Source organism: Pan troglodytes, chromosome X, assembly GCF_028858775.2.
Source record: "Pan troglodytes isolate AG18354 chromosome X, NHGRI_mPanTro3-v2.0_pri, whole genome shotgun sequence".
NCBI lineage: Eukaryota > Metazoa > Chordata > Mammalia > Primates > Hominidae > Pan > Pan troglodytes.
The window spans coordinates 3,841,891-3,857,079 of NC_072421.2; the positions used below are offsets into that span (position 1 = coordinate 3,841,891).

The 15,189-nt window shown below is 45.4% G+C and overlaps 1 protein-coding gene across 1 annotated transcript in view; it reads right to left on the reverse strand.

Annotated features, from left to right (window-relative positions):
- Positions 1-5,141: 5,141 nt before the first annotated feature.
- The window catches only part of MXRA5 (matrix remodeling associated 5), a 39,200-nt gene continuing 29,152 nt past the window's right edge, over positions 5,142-15,189 (reverse strand). The window contains exons 6-7 of the mRNA XM_024353007.3: positions 13,729-14,629; positions 5,142-8,204 (exon numbers count right to left, since the gene is read on the reverse strand). Of these exons, the coding sequence (XP_024208775.2) occupies positions 6,296-8,204; positions 13,729-14,629 (2,810 nt within the window). The 3' untranslated portion in view covers positions 5,142-6,295. The remainder of the gene's footprint in view (positions 8,205-13,728; positions 14,630-15,189) is intronic.

A 15,189-nucleotide genomic window follows, 5' to 3' on the forward strand; every position in this document is an offset into this window, starting at 1 on the left:
AGAGGAGACATAGAGGAGAAGGCCACATGGAGATGGAGGCAGAGACTGGAGTGATGTGGCTACAAGCCCAAGGATGCTTGGAGCCCACAGGAGCTGGGAGAGGCAGCAAGGATCCTCCCTTAAAGCCTCCAGAAGGAACTGGATACAAATGGATTGAACCATAGTCTCCCAAAAAGATATGTCCATATCCTAACCCCAGAACCTGTCAATGGAACCTTATTTGGAAATAAAGGCTTTGCAGGTATACTTAAATCAAGGATCTCAAGAAGAGATCATCCTGGATTAGTGTGGCCCTAGATCAAATGACAGGTGTCCTTCTAAGATACAGAACAGGAGACACGGTGAGGAGTAGGCCACACGGAGATGGAGGCAGACAGTGAATTGATGCGGCCTCAAGCCTAGGGATTCCTGGAGCCTCCAGGAGCTGGGAGAGGCAGGAAGGATCCTCCCCTAGAACCTCCAGAGGGAGCGCAGCTCTGCGCACACTTTGATCTCAGACTGCTGGTCTCCAGAACTGTGAGATAATCAATTCCTGTTGTTTTAAGCCACCAGTTCTGTGGTCATTTGCAATCTCAGTCCCAGGAAATGAAGACACTTGGACATGAGGATGTTTAAATCAATCCAGGAGATGATAACATAAAGCCAACAAAAACCAAAGGTTTCTTGTGTTCTAACAAGGTTAGAACACACACACAAAAAATGCTGCTAAAAAGGAAGCTGAACAGCCTCTCAGGATGAAGGTAAACCAACGTTTGTTTTTTTTTCCAAAACAGAGTCAGTTTGTGCTGGCCATCCAGGAACTCACTAACACTACCCCTCTTAGTTTCATCATTAATCTGTTACTGAACTTCCACCTCCAAAAGACTTGGATCCTTTTCTTATTTTTGGAGACCGTCTTGCTCTGTCACCCAGGCTGGAGTGCAGTGGTGCGATCTTGGCTTACTACAGCCTCAACCTCTCAGGCTCAAGTGATTCTCCTACCTCAGTCTCCAGAGTAGTTGGGACTACAGGCATGCACCACCACGCCCAGCTAATTTCTGTATTCTCTGTAGAGATGGGATCTTGCTAAGTTTCCCAGGCTGGTCTTGAACTCCTGGACTCAAGCGATCTGCAGGCCTTGGTCTCCCAAAGTTCTGGGATTACAGGTGAGACTTGAGTCTTAAATGACAGAAGTGCAGAAAAGGATCTTGTGGGGTTCAGTGTCTTGCAGATTGAATTCAGCAGCAGGGTTGGGGTCTTCCTCACCTTGTCCCACATTCAGCCAAGCTTCATTGAAACAACAGCTGCCTTTGCAATTACAAACCAGACTTCAAGGACTAGAGCCTGGTTGAAGTTTTGTTTTTCTGTGAGGGCCTGAGAGTAATTAAATGGTGACAATGGACTGTTAGCTAGGGATTTTGCTTGTGTCCACAGATTTACAAGCACATATACCAGATGTTAGAACTTATCCATTTAGGGAGAAAAACAACAACTATCTTCTAGTTATTATAGTATTTACAAATAATGATACAGCCATATGTGATTCTGTTTAATGATCCGCTCAAATCACACACCTTCGTGTTCTGGACAAACTGGTTTAAATGGCTCTTATTTTACCTAAGTCATGAGGTGCTAAGTACCTCTCATTATAACCATCCCTACAAGAAAATTTTAAATATTTGCATTTATTTCTTAGGGCGTCTGTAACCAATCACCTCAAAATAGGGGCTTAAAAGAAATGAACTCTCTCCCAGCTCTGGAGACCAGAAGTCTGAGATCAAGGTGTCTCAGGGCCATGCTCCCTCCAGAGGCTCTAGAGGAGGATCCTTCCCGCCTCTCCCAGCTCCTGGTGGCTCCAGGCTTCCCTGGGCATCACTGTAGTCTCTGCCTCCATCTCCACGTGGCCTTCTCCTGTGTCTGTGCCTCCTCTTTTGTCTCTTAAACAGACACCTGTCATTGGATTTAAGGCCCATCTAATCCAGGATGATCTCATCTCAAGAGCTTTACCTTAGTTACACCTGCAAAGACCCTATTTCCCAAATAAGGTCCCATTTCCCAGTTCTGGGAGTCAGAATATGGGCATATATTTTGGGGGCCACTGCTCAATACACTACAATTGTATGCAGTTCCCTCTGGATGTTCTAGGGGAGGATCCTTCCTGCCTCTTCCAGCTCCTGGGGACTCCAGGAATCCCTGGGCTTGTGGCCATGTTACTCCAGTCTCTGCCTCTGTCTCCACGTGACCTCCCCCTCTGTGTCTGTGTCCCCTCATCTGTCTCTTATAGTGACACTTATTGCATTTAGGACCCATCCTTATCCAGAATAATCTCATTTCCAGATCCTTCACGTGATCACATCTGCAGACTCTTTTTCCAAATAAGGTTGCACTGACAGGTTCCAGGTAGAGATGATTCTTTTGCAGAATGTTATTCAACCAATTACAATATCCTACCACGTTCAACCCCAAATGAAACACATTTTAGACTCTAGTCCAAATATGTCTATTATTTTTAAAAAATTATTACTTTTTAATGTTCAGAAACAGGGTCTCTTTATCACCCAGGCTGTAGTGCAGTGGTGTGATCATAGCTCACAGCAGCCTCAAACTCTTGGGCTCAAGTGATCCTCCTACCTCAGCCTCTTGAGTAGCTGTGACTATGGGCCTGCACCACTATTACGTTTTATCTATCACTAGATCCAAGGTCTCCTTGCTTGAGGCTCAAACTTTCTTCATGATGTTTTTGCCGCCAGGAGAACACGTCCTCCCATTTGTCCATATCATTCTGCCCAGCCATTCTTCTATTCTTGACTCCGTAAAAATGTTATCTCAGTCATCAAAATGTAGCTCTTTCTTAATGGGACTACAATCCCACCTGGTTTTTTAATCCTCTAGAATCTGAATGCCCTCTGAACCACTTTTAATGTTTTCAAATGCCTCTTCAGCCCATCACGTCATGTGAACGCAGAAGTTTGGGTTGAGAGGATGTTTTTACCATTTTTTTCCAGGTAAAATTGCACCAAGGTATGTCCTGCAGAAACATTATCTACACCTAGGAGAATTTACCTCCCCAGATCTCAGTTTCCACATCATGCGCTGAAGCAGGCTGTCCAAATGAACGTGTTTCTAAAACCCTTTGCTGCATGTATTTATCTAGCACGGTGTTTTCCAACCAGGGACGGTACAGCCTCATGGGGAGAATGTGGCTATGTCTAGAGACATTTTTGATTATCACACTGGGGTGGTGGATGCTCCTGGCATCTGGTGGGTGGAGCCCAGGGATGCTGCTCAACACCCTACAGTGCACAGGACGGTCCCACCACAGAGAATTCTCCAGCCCCAGATGTCCATAGTGCTGAGGCTGAGAAATCCTCAGCATGAGAAACTCTATTACCCATCCAGTCATCCATCATCTATCTATCTATCTATCTATCTATCTATCATCTATCTATCTATCATCTATCTATCTATCTATCATCTATATCTATCTATCTATCTATCATCTATATCTATCTATCTATCATCTATCTATATCTATCTATCATCTATCTATATCTATCTATCTATCATCTATCTATATCTATCTATCATCTATCTATCTATCATCTATCTATCTATCTATCTATCTATCATCTATCTATATCTATGTATCTATCTATGTATCTATCTATCTATGTGTCTATCTATCTATCTATGTATCTATCTATCTATCTATTATCCATCCATCTATCACCCATCCAACCAGCCATCATCTATTTTTCTATCTACCCCTCTGTCATCTACCCAATTACCTATCTAATTCACCCAACCATCTATCATCAGTCTATGTATCTATCCATCTATTGATCATCCATTCAACCATTTATTATCTGTCATCTATCTATAATTCATCCAAACATCCATCATCTATTTATCTATATACCTATCTATCATCCACCCAACTATCCATCCTTTATCTATCTGTGTATCTATCATCCATCCAACCATCCATCATTTATCTATCTATCTATCATCCATCCAACCATCTATTATCTATCTACCTATCTTACTCCTTTCCATATCTATTATCTATTTATATCTATAAATCATCTATCTGTATCAATCCTTATCTATTTATGTCTCCTATCCATATCTATTATCAACCTATCATCTATCACTTTATATCTATCAATCATTTATCTATCTGTCATCTATCTACCATCTATCTATCACTTATCTATCTATATCAATCATCTGTCAGTTATCTATCTACCAATCTAATCTATCGTTTATGTCAGTGGCTCTCAGCTAGGAGCAAGTTTGCACCCCCTAAAGGGGCATTTGGCAATGTCCAGAGACATTTTTGGTCATCACAATTTTGGGGGGGTGGGAGGGTACTAGTATCTGGCGGGTAGAGCCCAGGGATGCTGCTCAACACCCTACACAGGACACCCCAGCCCAGAGAATCATCCAGCCCCAAATGTCATTCACGTGCATTTTGAGAGACCCTGCACCATCTGAAGAGCCTGTCTATTGAGGATAAACACTCCAAGCACCACCTCCTCCTCCACCTCTTTGCCTCCTCAGGCCTCTCTTGATATCCAGCACACAGTAAGGGCTGTGCAGACATATTTAAGCAAATAAGTGGATTCATGAATGAGAGACAGGCTCTATGCCTCCCACAGAGTTAAAAAAAAACTGCATTCTTTAGTTTCAATGACCAACATTCTTTAACAATTGGAGACAGTGCATTTCTTGAAATGCTGACAGTCATATTTTTCCCAAATGTTTATCTTGTTTGCCTTTTTCCTTCCTCTCAGGGGAAGCAAAAGAAGGACAGTTTTGCATATTTGTGGAACACCAGTACATGTATTTCCAGATGTCACTTTGACAAAAATTAAAAAAGAAAAATCCTGAAGGATTTCCTAGAGCACTGCTTCTCAGTCCCCACACTGTCTTGCTGCATACTGAAATTGTCACTACATGCAAGTGACACTCAAACCCTGCCTGCCAAATCTGTCATCAGAAGCATTGCCTTTGACTCAGTTTCCTTGCCTGTTAAAAATGTGTAGAGAAGCTAATCATTGAGAGAAAGTGAATGAAAGCAGTTTTTTCAACTGCTCTGATGGAAACCCAAATTCATGAGACCCTCTTTTGTCCTTGAAAATAGCATTGTCATCACTGCCCGGTTTTTGGGAGAATATTATTTTATTATCAAATGTACAGTATATTGACCTTAAAAATACAGTAAAGCAGTCATGGAAATAACAGGTCTTGTATTATTCATGGGCACAAACTGACTCATGGCTGGGGAAGAAGCAGCCACCTTAGACCAGATGGACAAGCCAGATACTGCAGAGAAGTTTCTGGGCTTTTTGGGGAAGACTCTAGATTCAATTCTGTAAAGTTATGATGCAGTTTTCTCCTTCCTCTCCTCTCACCTCCTCTGAGCACAGCTTTCAACAAAAACTTTGCATACAAGGAAATCTAATATCGCAGCCTTCCCCACTGCAGGGTTCCTGGAGAAGGTAATATAACAGTGGTGACTGAATTTGAAGGAGGTTGGAGAGAAATTTTTTAAACTTATATTTCCATGTCTGCTGTAATGTATCCAAGTCTTGTAAAGACCAATAATTTATTAATTTTAATAAGACAGAAAGTATTTCTCCTTCTAGTCTCATCGTCTGATTTGAAAGGAAAAAAAATATATATAAAACATTATATAAAAAGTGAGTTCCAGGAAGAAATGTTTTTCTTTTTTCATATAAAATGGTAGCTGTATGTATGTAACTCTGAATTAAAATATATATATATATATCAGTCACTCTGGTTCTAAATCCTTATTGGGCAAGCTGGAGTTTTGAAGTGACAGAGGAAATAACTGAAAGATGACTTGTCAATCTGGAACAAAGTCTATCATGTAAAAACTGCAGCAGGTTAACTAGGTGATGCGTCTTCAATGGGGTAGTGAGGTGTTGTTCATGTCTATGGCTTATTTTGATGAATGTTCCTCAGATATCCTATGGACGCTTATGAAGGCAGTCGAGTGGCATTTGCAAAAAAAGAAAAATTGCAGTCAGAGCACAGACACCCTGAATGAAGCCCCTGGCATGATGTAAACACAAAAAAAAGTTCCCAGCAAGGCTGAGCCCTCCTTCTCGTGTCTGCATTGCTTCCTTTTCCCAACAATTGTAGATCAAGATCAACCTCAACTTGAAACCCACCAGGGGCCACCATGCACTGTGACACATTATTTAAGAGCTCCGATTCCCCAACCTGGCTTCCCTTACAAACCCCGCTTTGTTGTCAGTTCCTAAGCAATCATTCTGGAATCCACATTTCAGAAGACGTGGATGTAAGTTGTTTTGGAGTCACTGCCGAGAATGTTTTTTGCCATGCACTTGTAGAAGCCGGCATCTCTCTGTGTGGCATGCTGGATGGTCAGTGATCCCTGGGGGTGAAGAAATCTGTTTCCATACAGACGAGCCTGAACCCCTGCCTTCAGATGCGACTTATCCGGTAACTCCCACGTGATGTCAGCTTTGGGAATCCCCATAGCCATGCAGTTCAGTTTCACGGTGTTCCCGGGCCGGGTGTAGATGACCGGGGTGGGCTCGCTGGTGATCCGGGGAGGATAGGCGATCACAATCACGGGGATGCTGGTGACCGAAGGGCCGTACTCGGTCTCCATCCTGCATACATAGGTACCCCTGTCAAACACCGAGGCCTCACGAACCGTGAGGGTGCCATTGTCCAGAAGAGAAACGCGTCCCAGGGTTTGGGGGCCCTCCAGATGCATGCCATTGGGGAGCGTCCAGGAGAAACGTCCCTGCCCAGCCCCGGGAGGGGTGCAGGGGAGCTTCAGGGTCTCACCATTGATGATGCTGACCAGGTTACGATACTGCTTGTTTGCTTCTGGCTTCAGTCCCACCTTCAGGGAGACCAGCCTCTCCGTGTGGCCAGCGGCATTGCGGGCCACGCAGCGGTAGGCCCCAGCGTCCACCGAGGAGAGACTGCTAATGTGTAGCATGCCGTCAGCCTTGTGGTAGAAGCGCTGCAGCTGCTGTCCACTCTGCAGATCGGTGCCATTGGGAAGGACCCACACCAGGCTGGGTGTCGGGGTCCCCGCGGCAGAGCAGTTGAGGCTGATGGTGTGGCCCGCCATGGCCGTGATCTTCTCGCTGATCGGGTCGTGGAAGATGGGTTTCTCCATGGGCTCCAGGACAGTGAGCTGCACGATCAACCTGGCCTCCCCTCCCTCGTTGCGTGCCATGCATACCAGCTGGACGGAGTCACTCTTCCTCAAACTCCTGATGTCCAGGGAACCGTTGCCATGGACAGTGATCCGGTTTCCATAGTATGGAGCTGGCAGAACCACACCCTCGGGAAAAGCCCATAACACCCTCGGGGTGGGGATGCCTTCAGCTTTGCAGTCAATCAGTTTCCGACTGCCCCCGGCTGCTATCTCCCGCACAGTGGTGATGGGGTTGGGGTTACCGTTGATCTTGGGTGGCTGGACGTTGACGTGAATCCACACCGTCTTCCTATCCTCTCCCGCGCTGTTCCTGACCAAGCAGGTGTAGTTGCCGCTGTCAGAACGCTGGGCTTTCTGAATAAGGAGAGTGCCATCTTGGTATATCTGATACTTCTCAGAGGAGGTGGGGATCACCTTGTTGGTTGGGGACAACCAAGTCACCTTGGGCATGGGTTCTCCTTTGGCCTCACAGGCTACAGTGACCACGTCTCCATAGGGCACCTGAACCACCAAGTAAGTCTTGTTCCGGATGGTGGCGGGCGCTGTCACCACCTTGACTCTGACTCTCATCTCGTCCTTCCCGACCTGATTTTCAGCAAAGCAGGTGTAGTCTCCTTCCTCCCTCATCCCCACTTCGTTAAAGTAGAGTGTCCCATTGTTGAAGACGACATAGCGCTTGGTGCGTCCACCGCTGTCATCCGACTGCATGAAGGAGTTCACCAGACTCCCGTCTGGGAGGCTCCAGGAGATCTCGGGATTAGGAAGCCCGGTGGCCACACAGTCCACTTTCAGGTCACCCCCGTAGAAGACTTTGTGGTCGTTCTCCTCCTTGTGTTCAATCTTGGCCGGTTTCATCACCACATCCACCTTGAGCACCACGTAGTCATCACCAACCTTATTTCGAGCTACGCACAGGTAATCTCCGGCATCTTTGTCCGTCACTGATTTCACCACCAGGGTCCCATTGGCAAACACCTTGATTCTGCTATCAAAACTACAGAAAAAAAGAAAAAGGAGTAAGATGTCAGTTTCCCAAATGCTCTAGTGTGGCATTAGGTCGCTGGAATAACACAAAAATAGGTGTTTCTGTGATGCATCAGCTCAGGTGGCTGCTATTGCAAAATGCCCAGTGGTTTTTACAGCCTGGAGAAGGTTGTGGAAAGTGATTGACTGCAAATAAGAACTCCCTGTTGAATCTGATGTTAGGCTGGCCTTACCATGGGTTCAAGGACATGAAATGTAGTCAAAGACGTCAATCCCATTCCTGCAAGTGTGTGTGGATCAAGTATTTGCATGGTAGTCATTGCAGAGGTCAATGTAAAAACAAAATCAGATAAAATGCTGCAGTCATGGAGATGGTGATGAATCTGGGTCAACCTTATAAAGATGTTAAATTCTTCCTGGAGAAAATGCTTTAGACACGGTTTCTACTCTTGGCAATTTCTTTTTTCAAAGCTGTTGTATCCCAGTTTTGGGCAAGAGTCAGAAAAGCAACTCTAATAAGGTCATGTAATTATGGTTATGCCCAGAGTTTCAAGGTGAGTTTTAAGGCTAAAATCGGGATCTTCAGAAGCTGGCCCTATTGGTGTAACAGGTTTTCTAGAATTTGTAATTAAAGCTGAATAACACTCACTAGCTAAAACCTCAAGGCTGGTGTGTCATTCTTCCCCATGAAGTCCAAGCACTGCCGAGTTAATAATTACAAAAAGGTTTAACAGAGGCAAACTAGAAAGGATGATAGGAAAATCTTCATTATGTATGTAAGAGTTTTATAAATACTGAAGTATCCTTTAGTTATTCAGAACTAATATGTTGAATAATCCAGTGAAAAGATTGAGAAAGTTCTCACTTTTAAAATTGCCCCTATTGAATTCTCAATTACACATACATTATAATGGGAGCCTTCATATTTCCCAAATACCACACTTTCTTTTTTTTTTTTTTTTAAGAACTGAGATCTTGTTTGTCACCCAGGCTGGAGTGCAGTGGTGCAATCATAGCTAACTGTAGTCTCGATTTCTTGGACTCAAGGGACACTTCCATCTCAGCCTCCTGAGTAGCTTGGACTACAACAATACACCAATATGCCTGGATGGAGTTTTTTTTATTTTTTATTTTGTAGAGAAGGGATCTTGCTATGTTGTCCAGACTGAGTTTGAACTCCTGGACTTAAGTGATCCTTCTGCCTTGGTCTCCCAAAGTGCTGGGATTACAGGCATGAGCCACCATACCTGGCAAGACTCCATTTTTCTAATGGCATGTCTAAGACACTGTCATAGATCTTTTAAAATAAGCCCAGTTGTGATTACATTCAACCTAATCATTGTAATAAAAGCAATGATTAACAATGACCATATACACTGTTTTGTGGGCCATGAGTGAGAATCAAGTCAATGTAACTTGGTAAGGAATTTAACAGGTGTGGGACAGGCAAGGACATTTAAATGTGCCTTGGAATTTGAGTCCAAAAATGAGTATGGTAGCATGTGTCTGTAAACATTCTGAGGCTTCCATTAACAGTGACCCCTAGCCCAGTTGTCATCAGAATCAACTGAGCAAATCTCAAAGCCACAGATGCCTGTGCGTCGTGAGAGATTCAGCTTCAAGAAACGAAGCTCTGATATTTGTTTTTGTTTTTGTTTTTTGAGATGGAGTCTCGCTCTGTCACCCAGGCTGGAGTGCAGTGGCCTGATCTCCGCTCACTGCAACCTCCGCCTCCCAGGTTCAAATGATTCTCCTGCCTCAGCCTTCCGAGTAGCTGGGTCTACAGGCATAGGCCACCACGCCCTGCTAATTTTTGTATTTTGAGTAGAGACGGGGTTTCACCATATTGGTCAGGCTGGTCTTGAACTCCTGACCTCAAGCAATCCACCCACCTTGGCCTCCCAAAGTGCTGGGATTACAGGCGTGAGCCACTGCGCCTGGCTCAATATTTGTATTTTTAAATAGCACGGCAGAGCCTGCTCTTTGACAAAATGCACATGGTTTGTTCAATTACACTTTACTAAGAATATAGTCAGAATTTACTAAGAATGAAGTGACAGAAATAATGGTTTATAATTTATTTAGGATTTATATGGAGACATTAATGGAATGACTCAAAAATCTTACTGGAACTGCATTCTTACACTGTTATCCATTCAAAATTGCCTCCACCATGCCAAATTCAATGGAAAACAGTTCTCTATGTGGCAGCACATCTGCTAAGCTGGAAGGCATTCCTGGGTAAATTGGGTACATGGCTCTTCTGGATTGATTGTGCAAGCTCTTCAGGGCACCACCCAGCCATCTAAAGTATAAAATACAGGCAGGGAAAAGGCATCTCAGCCCTTTTCCTGAATTGAAAAGAGTCCTGGGAGGCCAGACACAACTGTGCAGAAGAAAACCTTGGACGCTGATTTTGCTCCTACCCTGGGGAGGGACCCACGGTGAGAGGCTTTCCTGCTCGAGCTACTGAGTGCTGAAGACAGCACAATCCAGGGGTTCTCCACCATTGCACTGTGAATTTAGTTGGACTCCATTTTACCTTTCCTCTACTATCTGGGTCCTCTATTTTTTGAAACGCTTATTAAAGAGATATTAGCTCTTTTTTTGTATCTAGCTCAGGGTTTTTCAATCTTGGCACTAGGGACATTTGGGGCTAGAAGATTCTCTGTGATGGGGCCATCCTGTGAACTGTAGGGTGTTGATCAGTGTCCCCGGACTCCACCCACCAGATGCCAGTAGCATCCATCCCATCTGTGATAACCACAAAATGTTGCCAGACACAGCCAAATGTCTCCTGGGAGTAAAATCTCCTTGGTTGCAAACAACTGCCATAGCTAGCTAGCTAGATAGATGAGTAGACAGATAGACAGATAGATACGGATGGATAAATGGATGGATAGATGGATGGATGGATGAATAGATGGATACGTAAGAGATAAGAATGAATGGATGGATAGGTTAGGTAGATAGACATGGATGGATGGATAAGCAGGTATATGGATAGACCAACATTTTCATACTAAGATAGGGTTTCTTGGCTTCAGTACTAGGGACATTTAAGGCTGGATGGAGGATTCTCTGTGGTGGGTCTGTCCTGTGCACTGTAGGGTGTTGAGCAGCATCTCCGGGCTCCACCCACCAGATGCCAGTAACATTCATCCCATTTGTGACAACCAAAAAAATGTTGCCAGACATAGCCAAATATCTCCTTGGAATAAAATCTCCTTGGTTGTAAACAACTGCCATAGACAGGTAGGTAGGTAGATAGATAGATAGATATGGGTGGATGCATGAATGAATAGATACATAAGAGATAAAGATGGATGGATAGGTTAAGTATACAGGAATGAATGAATGGATAAATAGATAGGTAAATGGATAGGCAAAATCTTACATGCTAAGACAGGGTTACTTGACCTCAGCAGTAGTAACATTTAAGGCAAGATGAATGCTAATCTGGGGTGGGGTGTCCTGTGCACTGTAGGGTGTTGAGCAGCATCCCGGGGCTGCAGCCACCATATACCAGAAGCACACCCTCCACCCCAGAGTCATCATGACCTAAAATGTCTCCATACATCACCAACTGTCCCTTGGGGACTAAGGAACACCTGATGCCTGGTTGCAAACCACTGCCATAGATGATGGATGGATAGACAGACAGACAGACAGACAGATGATAGATAGATAGATAGATAGATATAGATAGATAGATAGATAGATAGATAGATGAAATAGGTAGAAGGATGGATAGATGATGGATAGATAGATAGATAGATGATAGATAGATAGATAGATAGATAGATAGATAGATAGATAGAACCTTTCATGCTAAGACAGAGTTACCTGACCTCGGCACTATGGACATTGAAGGTAGGATGGATGACTATCTGTGATGGGCCATCCTGTGCACTGCAGGGTGTTGAGTACCGTCCCTGGCCTCCACCCACCAGATACCAGAAGCACCCACTGCCCCATTTGTGATAATCAAAGGTGTCTTCAGATATTGCCAAGTGTTGTCTTGGGGCAAAATCACCCTTGGTTGAAAAGCACTGCCATAAACCTGTATATCTGGGAACAGATGGCACTTGATTAGAAGGTGGCTTGGCTTTCTTCATAGCCCAAGTACATTTTTATCATTTCAAGTGCACTATGTTGGTGTGGTAATGATGCTTTTAAAACAATGTATACACTTTGACTGTATCAATAATGCCATATTAAAATAAAGCCTAACACGTCTATGTATTTTGTTGAAATCAATAATGGAAATAGAGGCAAGCTGAATTGTTTGTCCTAACATTATAGTTAAACATATAATCATTAAAACAAGAATTTCTTGGTTCATTTATCCTTTTTTCCTTTTTTTTTTTTAATGGGGCAAGAGAGGAGGAAGTTAAGTATTTGTTAAGAAGTTAAGTATTTGTTCTGGATCCGAGTTTAGAGGGACAAAATTTCATTGCATAAAAATCACACACTGGGGCCGGGTGCGGTGGCTCACGCCTGTAATCCCAGCATTTTGGGAGGTCCAGGTGGGCGGATCAGGAGGTCAGGAGATTGAGACCATCCTGGCTAACACGGTGAAACCCCGTCTCTACTAAAAATACAAAAAATTAGCCGGGTGTGGTGGTGGGCGCCTGTAGTCCCAGCTACACGGGAGGCTGAGGCAGGAGAATGGCGTGAACCTGTAGGGGGAACTTGCAGTGAGCCGAGATCGTGCCACTGCACTCCAGCCTAGGCCACAGAGCGAGATTCCGTCTCAAAAATAAATAAATAAATAAATAAATAAATAAATAAATCACACACCGGGCCAGGCACAGGAGCTCAAGCCTGTCATCCCAGCACTTTGGGAGGTCAGGGCGGGAAGATTGCTTGAGGTGAAGTGTTCGAGATCATCCTTGGGAACATAGCAGAACCCATCTCTACAAAAAGTTAATAATAATAATAATAATAACAAGCCGTGCCTCATGGTGCACACCTGTAGTCCCAGCTACTCAGGAGGCTGAGGCTGGACGATCGCTTGAACCCAGAAGTTTGAGGCTGCAGTGAGCTATGATCGCACCACTGCACTCCAGCCTGGGCAACAGAGTGACACCCTGTCTCTAATGAATTTATTATTATTATTATTTGAGATGGAATGTCACTCTGTCGTCCAGGGTGGAGTGAAGTGGCATGATCTTGGCTCACTGCAACCTCCACCTCCCGGGTTCAAGCAATTCTCCTGCCTCAGCCTCCAGAGTAGCTGGGACTACAGACGCTCGCCACAATGCCCGCAAATTTTTGTATGTTTATTAGAGACAGTGTTTCACCATGTCGGCCAGGCTGGTCTCGAACTCCTGACCTCAAGTGATCCGCCCGCCTGGTCCTCCCAAAGTGCTGGGATTACAGGCGTGAGCCACAGTGCCCTGCTAATTAATTTCATTTAATTTTATCGGACGCAGGGAGCAACGTGTGTGCATATTCATCCTGAAAAAGGACTCATATTCGTTGGGGCCACCAGCCCAGCGATTTACAGGAAGCCACGCAGAGCTGCCTACCTGAAGAGCGCGTCGATCATCCTCTTGGACGGCAGCCTCCAGAGGATGCGCGGCCAGGGGTCCCCCGAGGCGCTGCAGTCCAGCTTGAGGGTCCCTCCGTACCTGACGTCCGTCCTCCGCGGGGAGGTGCCCGTGATGCGCGCGTTGGCTGCTGCACGCTGCACGTTCAGCTGCACCGTCCTGCGCGCGGAGCCTACCAGGTTGGCGGCCACGCACTCATAGCGCCCGCTGTCCTTGGGCGCGAGGTTGCGGATGTAGAGCGTCCCGTTGGGGAAAACAAACAAGTTCCCGTGGAGGAACTGCGAGGGGCGGATCTGGGTACCGTCCCCGAGCACCCAGCGCACGCTGGGCAGGGGCGCAGCCTTGGCAGTGCAGTGAATGTGAATGCTGAGCCCCGGGGGCAGCGAGATGTTCTCCAGCTTCTCCTGGTGGATAACGGGGGGCAGTGCCGCCACGTGCAGGCGGATGGCCAGGCTGTCCGCCCCGGCTGCATTGCTGGCCACGCACTTATAGACGCCTCTGTCTGAGAAGGACGCCTCCTTGATGGAAAGGGTCCGGTTTTCGTGCAGGGTGATGCGGCCCTCCACGGGGGACACAGTTTGCCACACCCTCCTGTCAGGGAAGATCCAGGAAATTTGGGGGACTGGGGTCCCTTTGGCCAGACACTCCATTGCAATGGTGTCTCCCAGGTAGACAGTGACGTCCTGGTAGTGGGAGGCTAGGATTTGAGGTTGCTGCACGGTGACCGAAAGCAAGACCACCATCCTGTCCAGGCCGTGCAGGTTGCTGGCGGTGCACATATACTGGCCTCGATCTTGTACTTGAACCTTCCGTATCACTAAGGTACCGTTCTTGAGAACCTCAAACCGTTGTATCCTGGTATTCGGAGTCATAAGAGCTCCTGGAGAAAATTAACACAGTCAGCTTTGGCATAAACTGTGCCCTTTTGATAATGCTCAAACGAGCAGTATTAGTTAATCTAATTCTCCACTTTAACACCCAGGCAGCAAAAGCAAATGTAGTAGGTAGAATGTTTTAGTGTTTTTAAAAGTTTTTTTTTATATTTATTTTATTCGTTAGAGATAGGGTCTTGCTGTCTCCCAGGCGAGAGTGCAGTGGTACACTCATAGCTCACTGCAGTCTCAACCTCCTGGACTCAGCCTTCTAAGTAGCTGGGGCTACAGGTGCAGGCCACCACTCCTGGATAATTTAAATTTTTGTTTTTTGTAGAGACATGGTCTTGCTGTGTTGCCCAGGCTGGTCTTGAACTCCTGACCTCAAGTGATTCTCTTGTCTTGGCTACCCACAGTGCTAGGATTACAAGTGTGAGCCACCACACCCAGCCTGTTTTGGTCCTAACCATGAAAGAAATGTAAAACTGAGATATCATCTCATGCCTGCTGGAATGGTTATTATCAAAAAGACCAAAAACACAGACACTGGTGAAGATGTGGAGAAAAG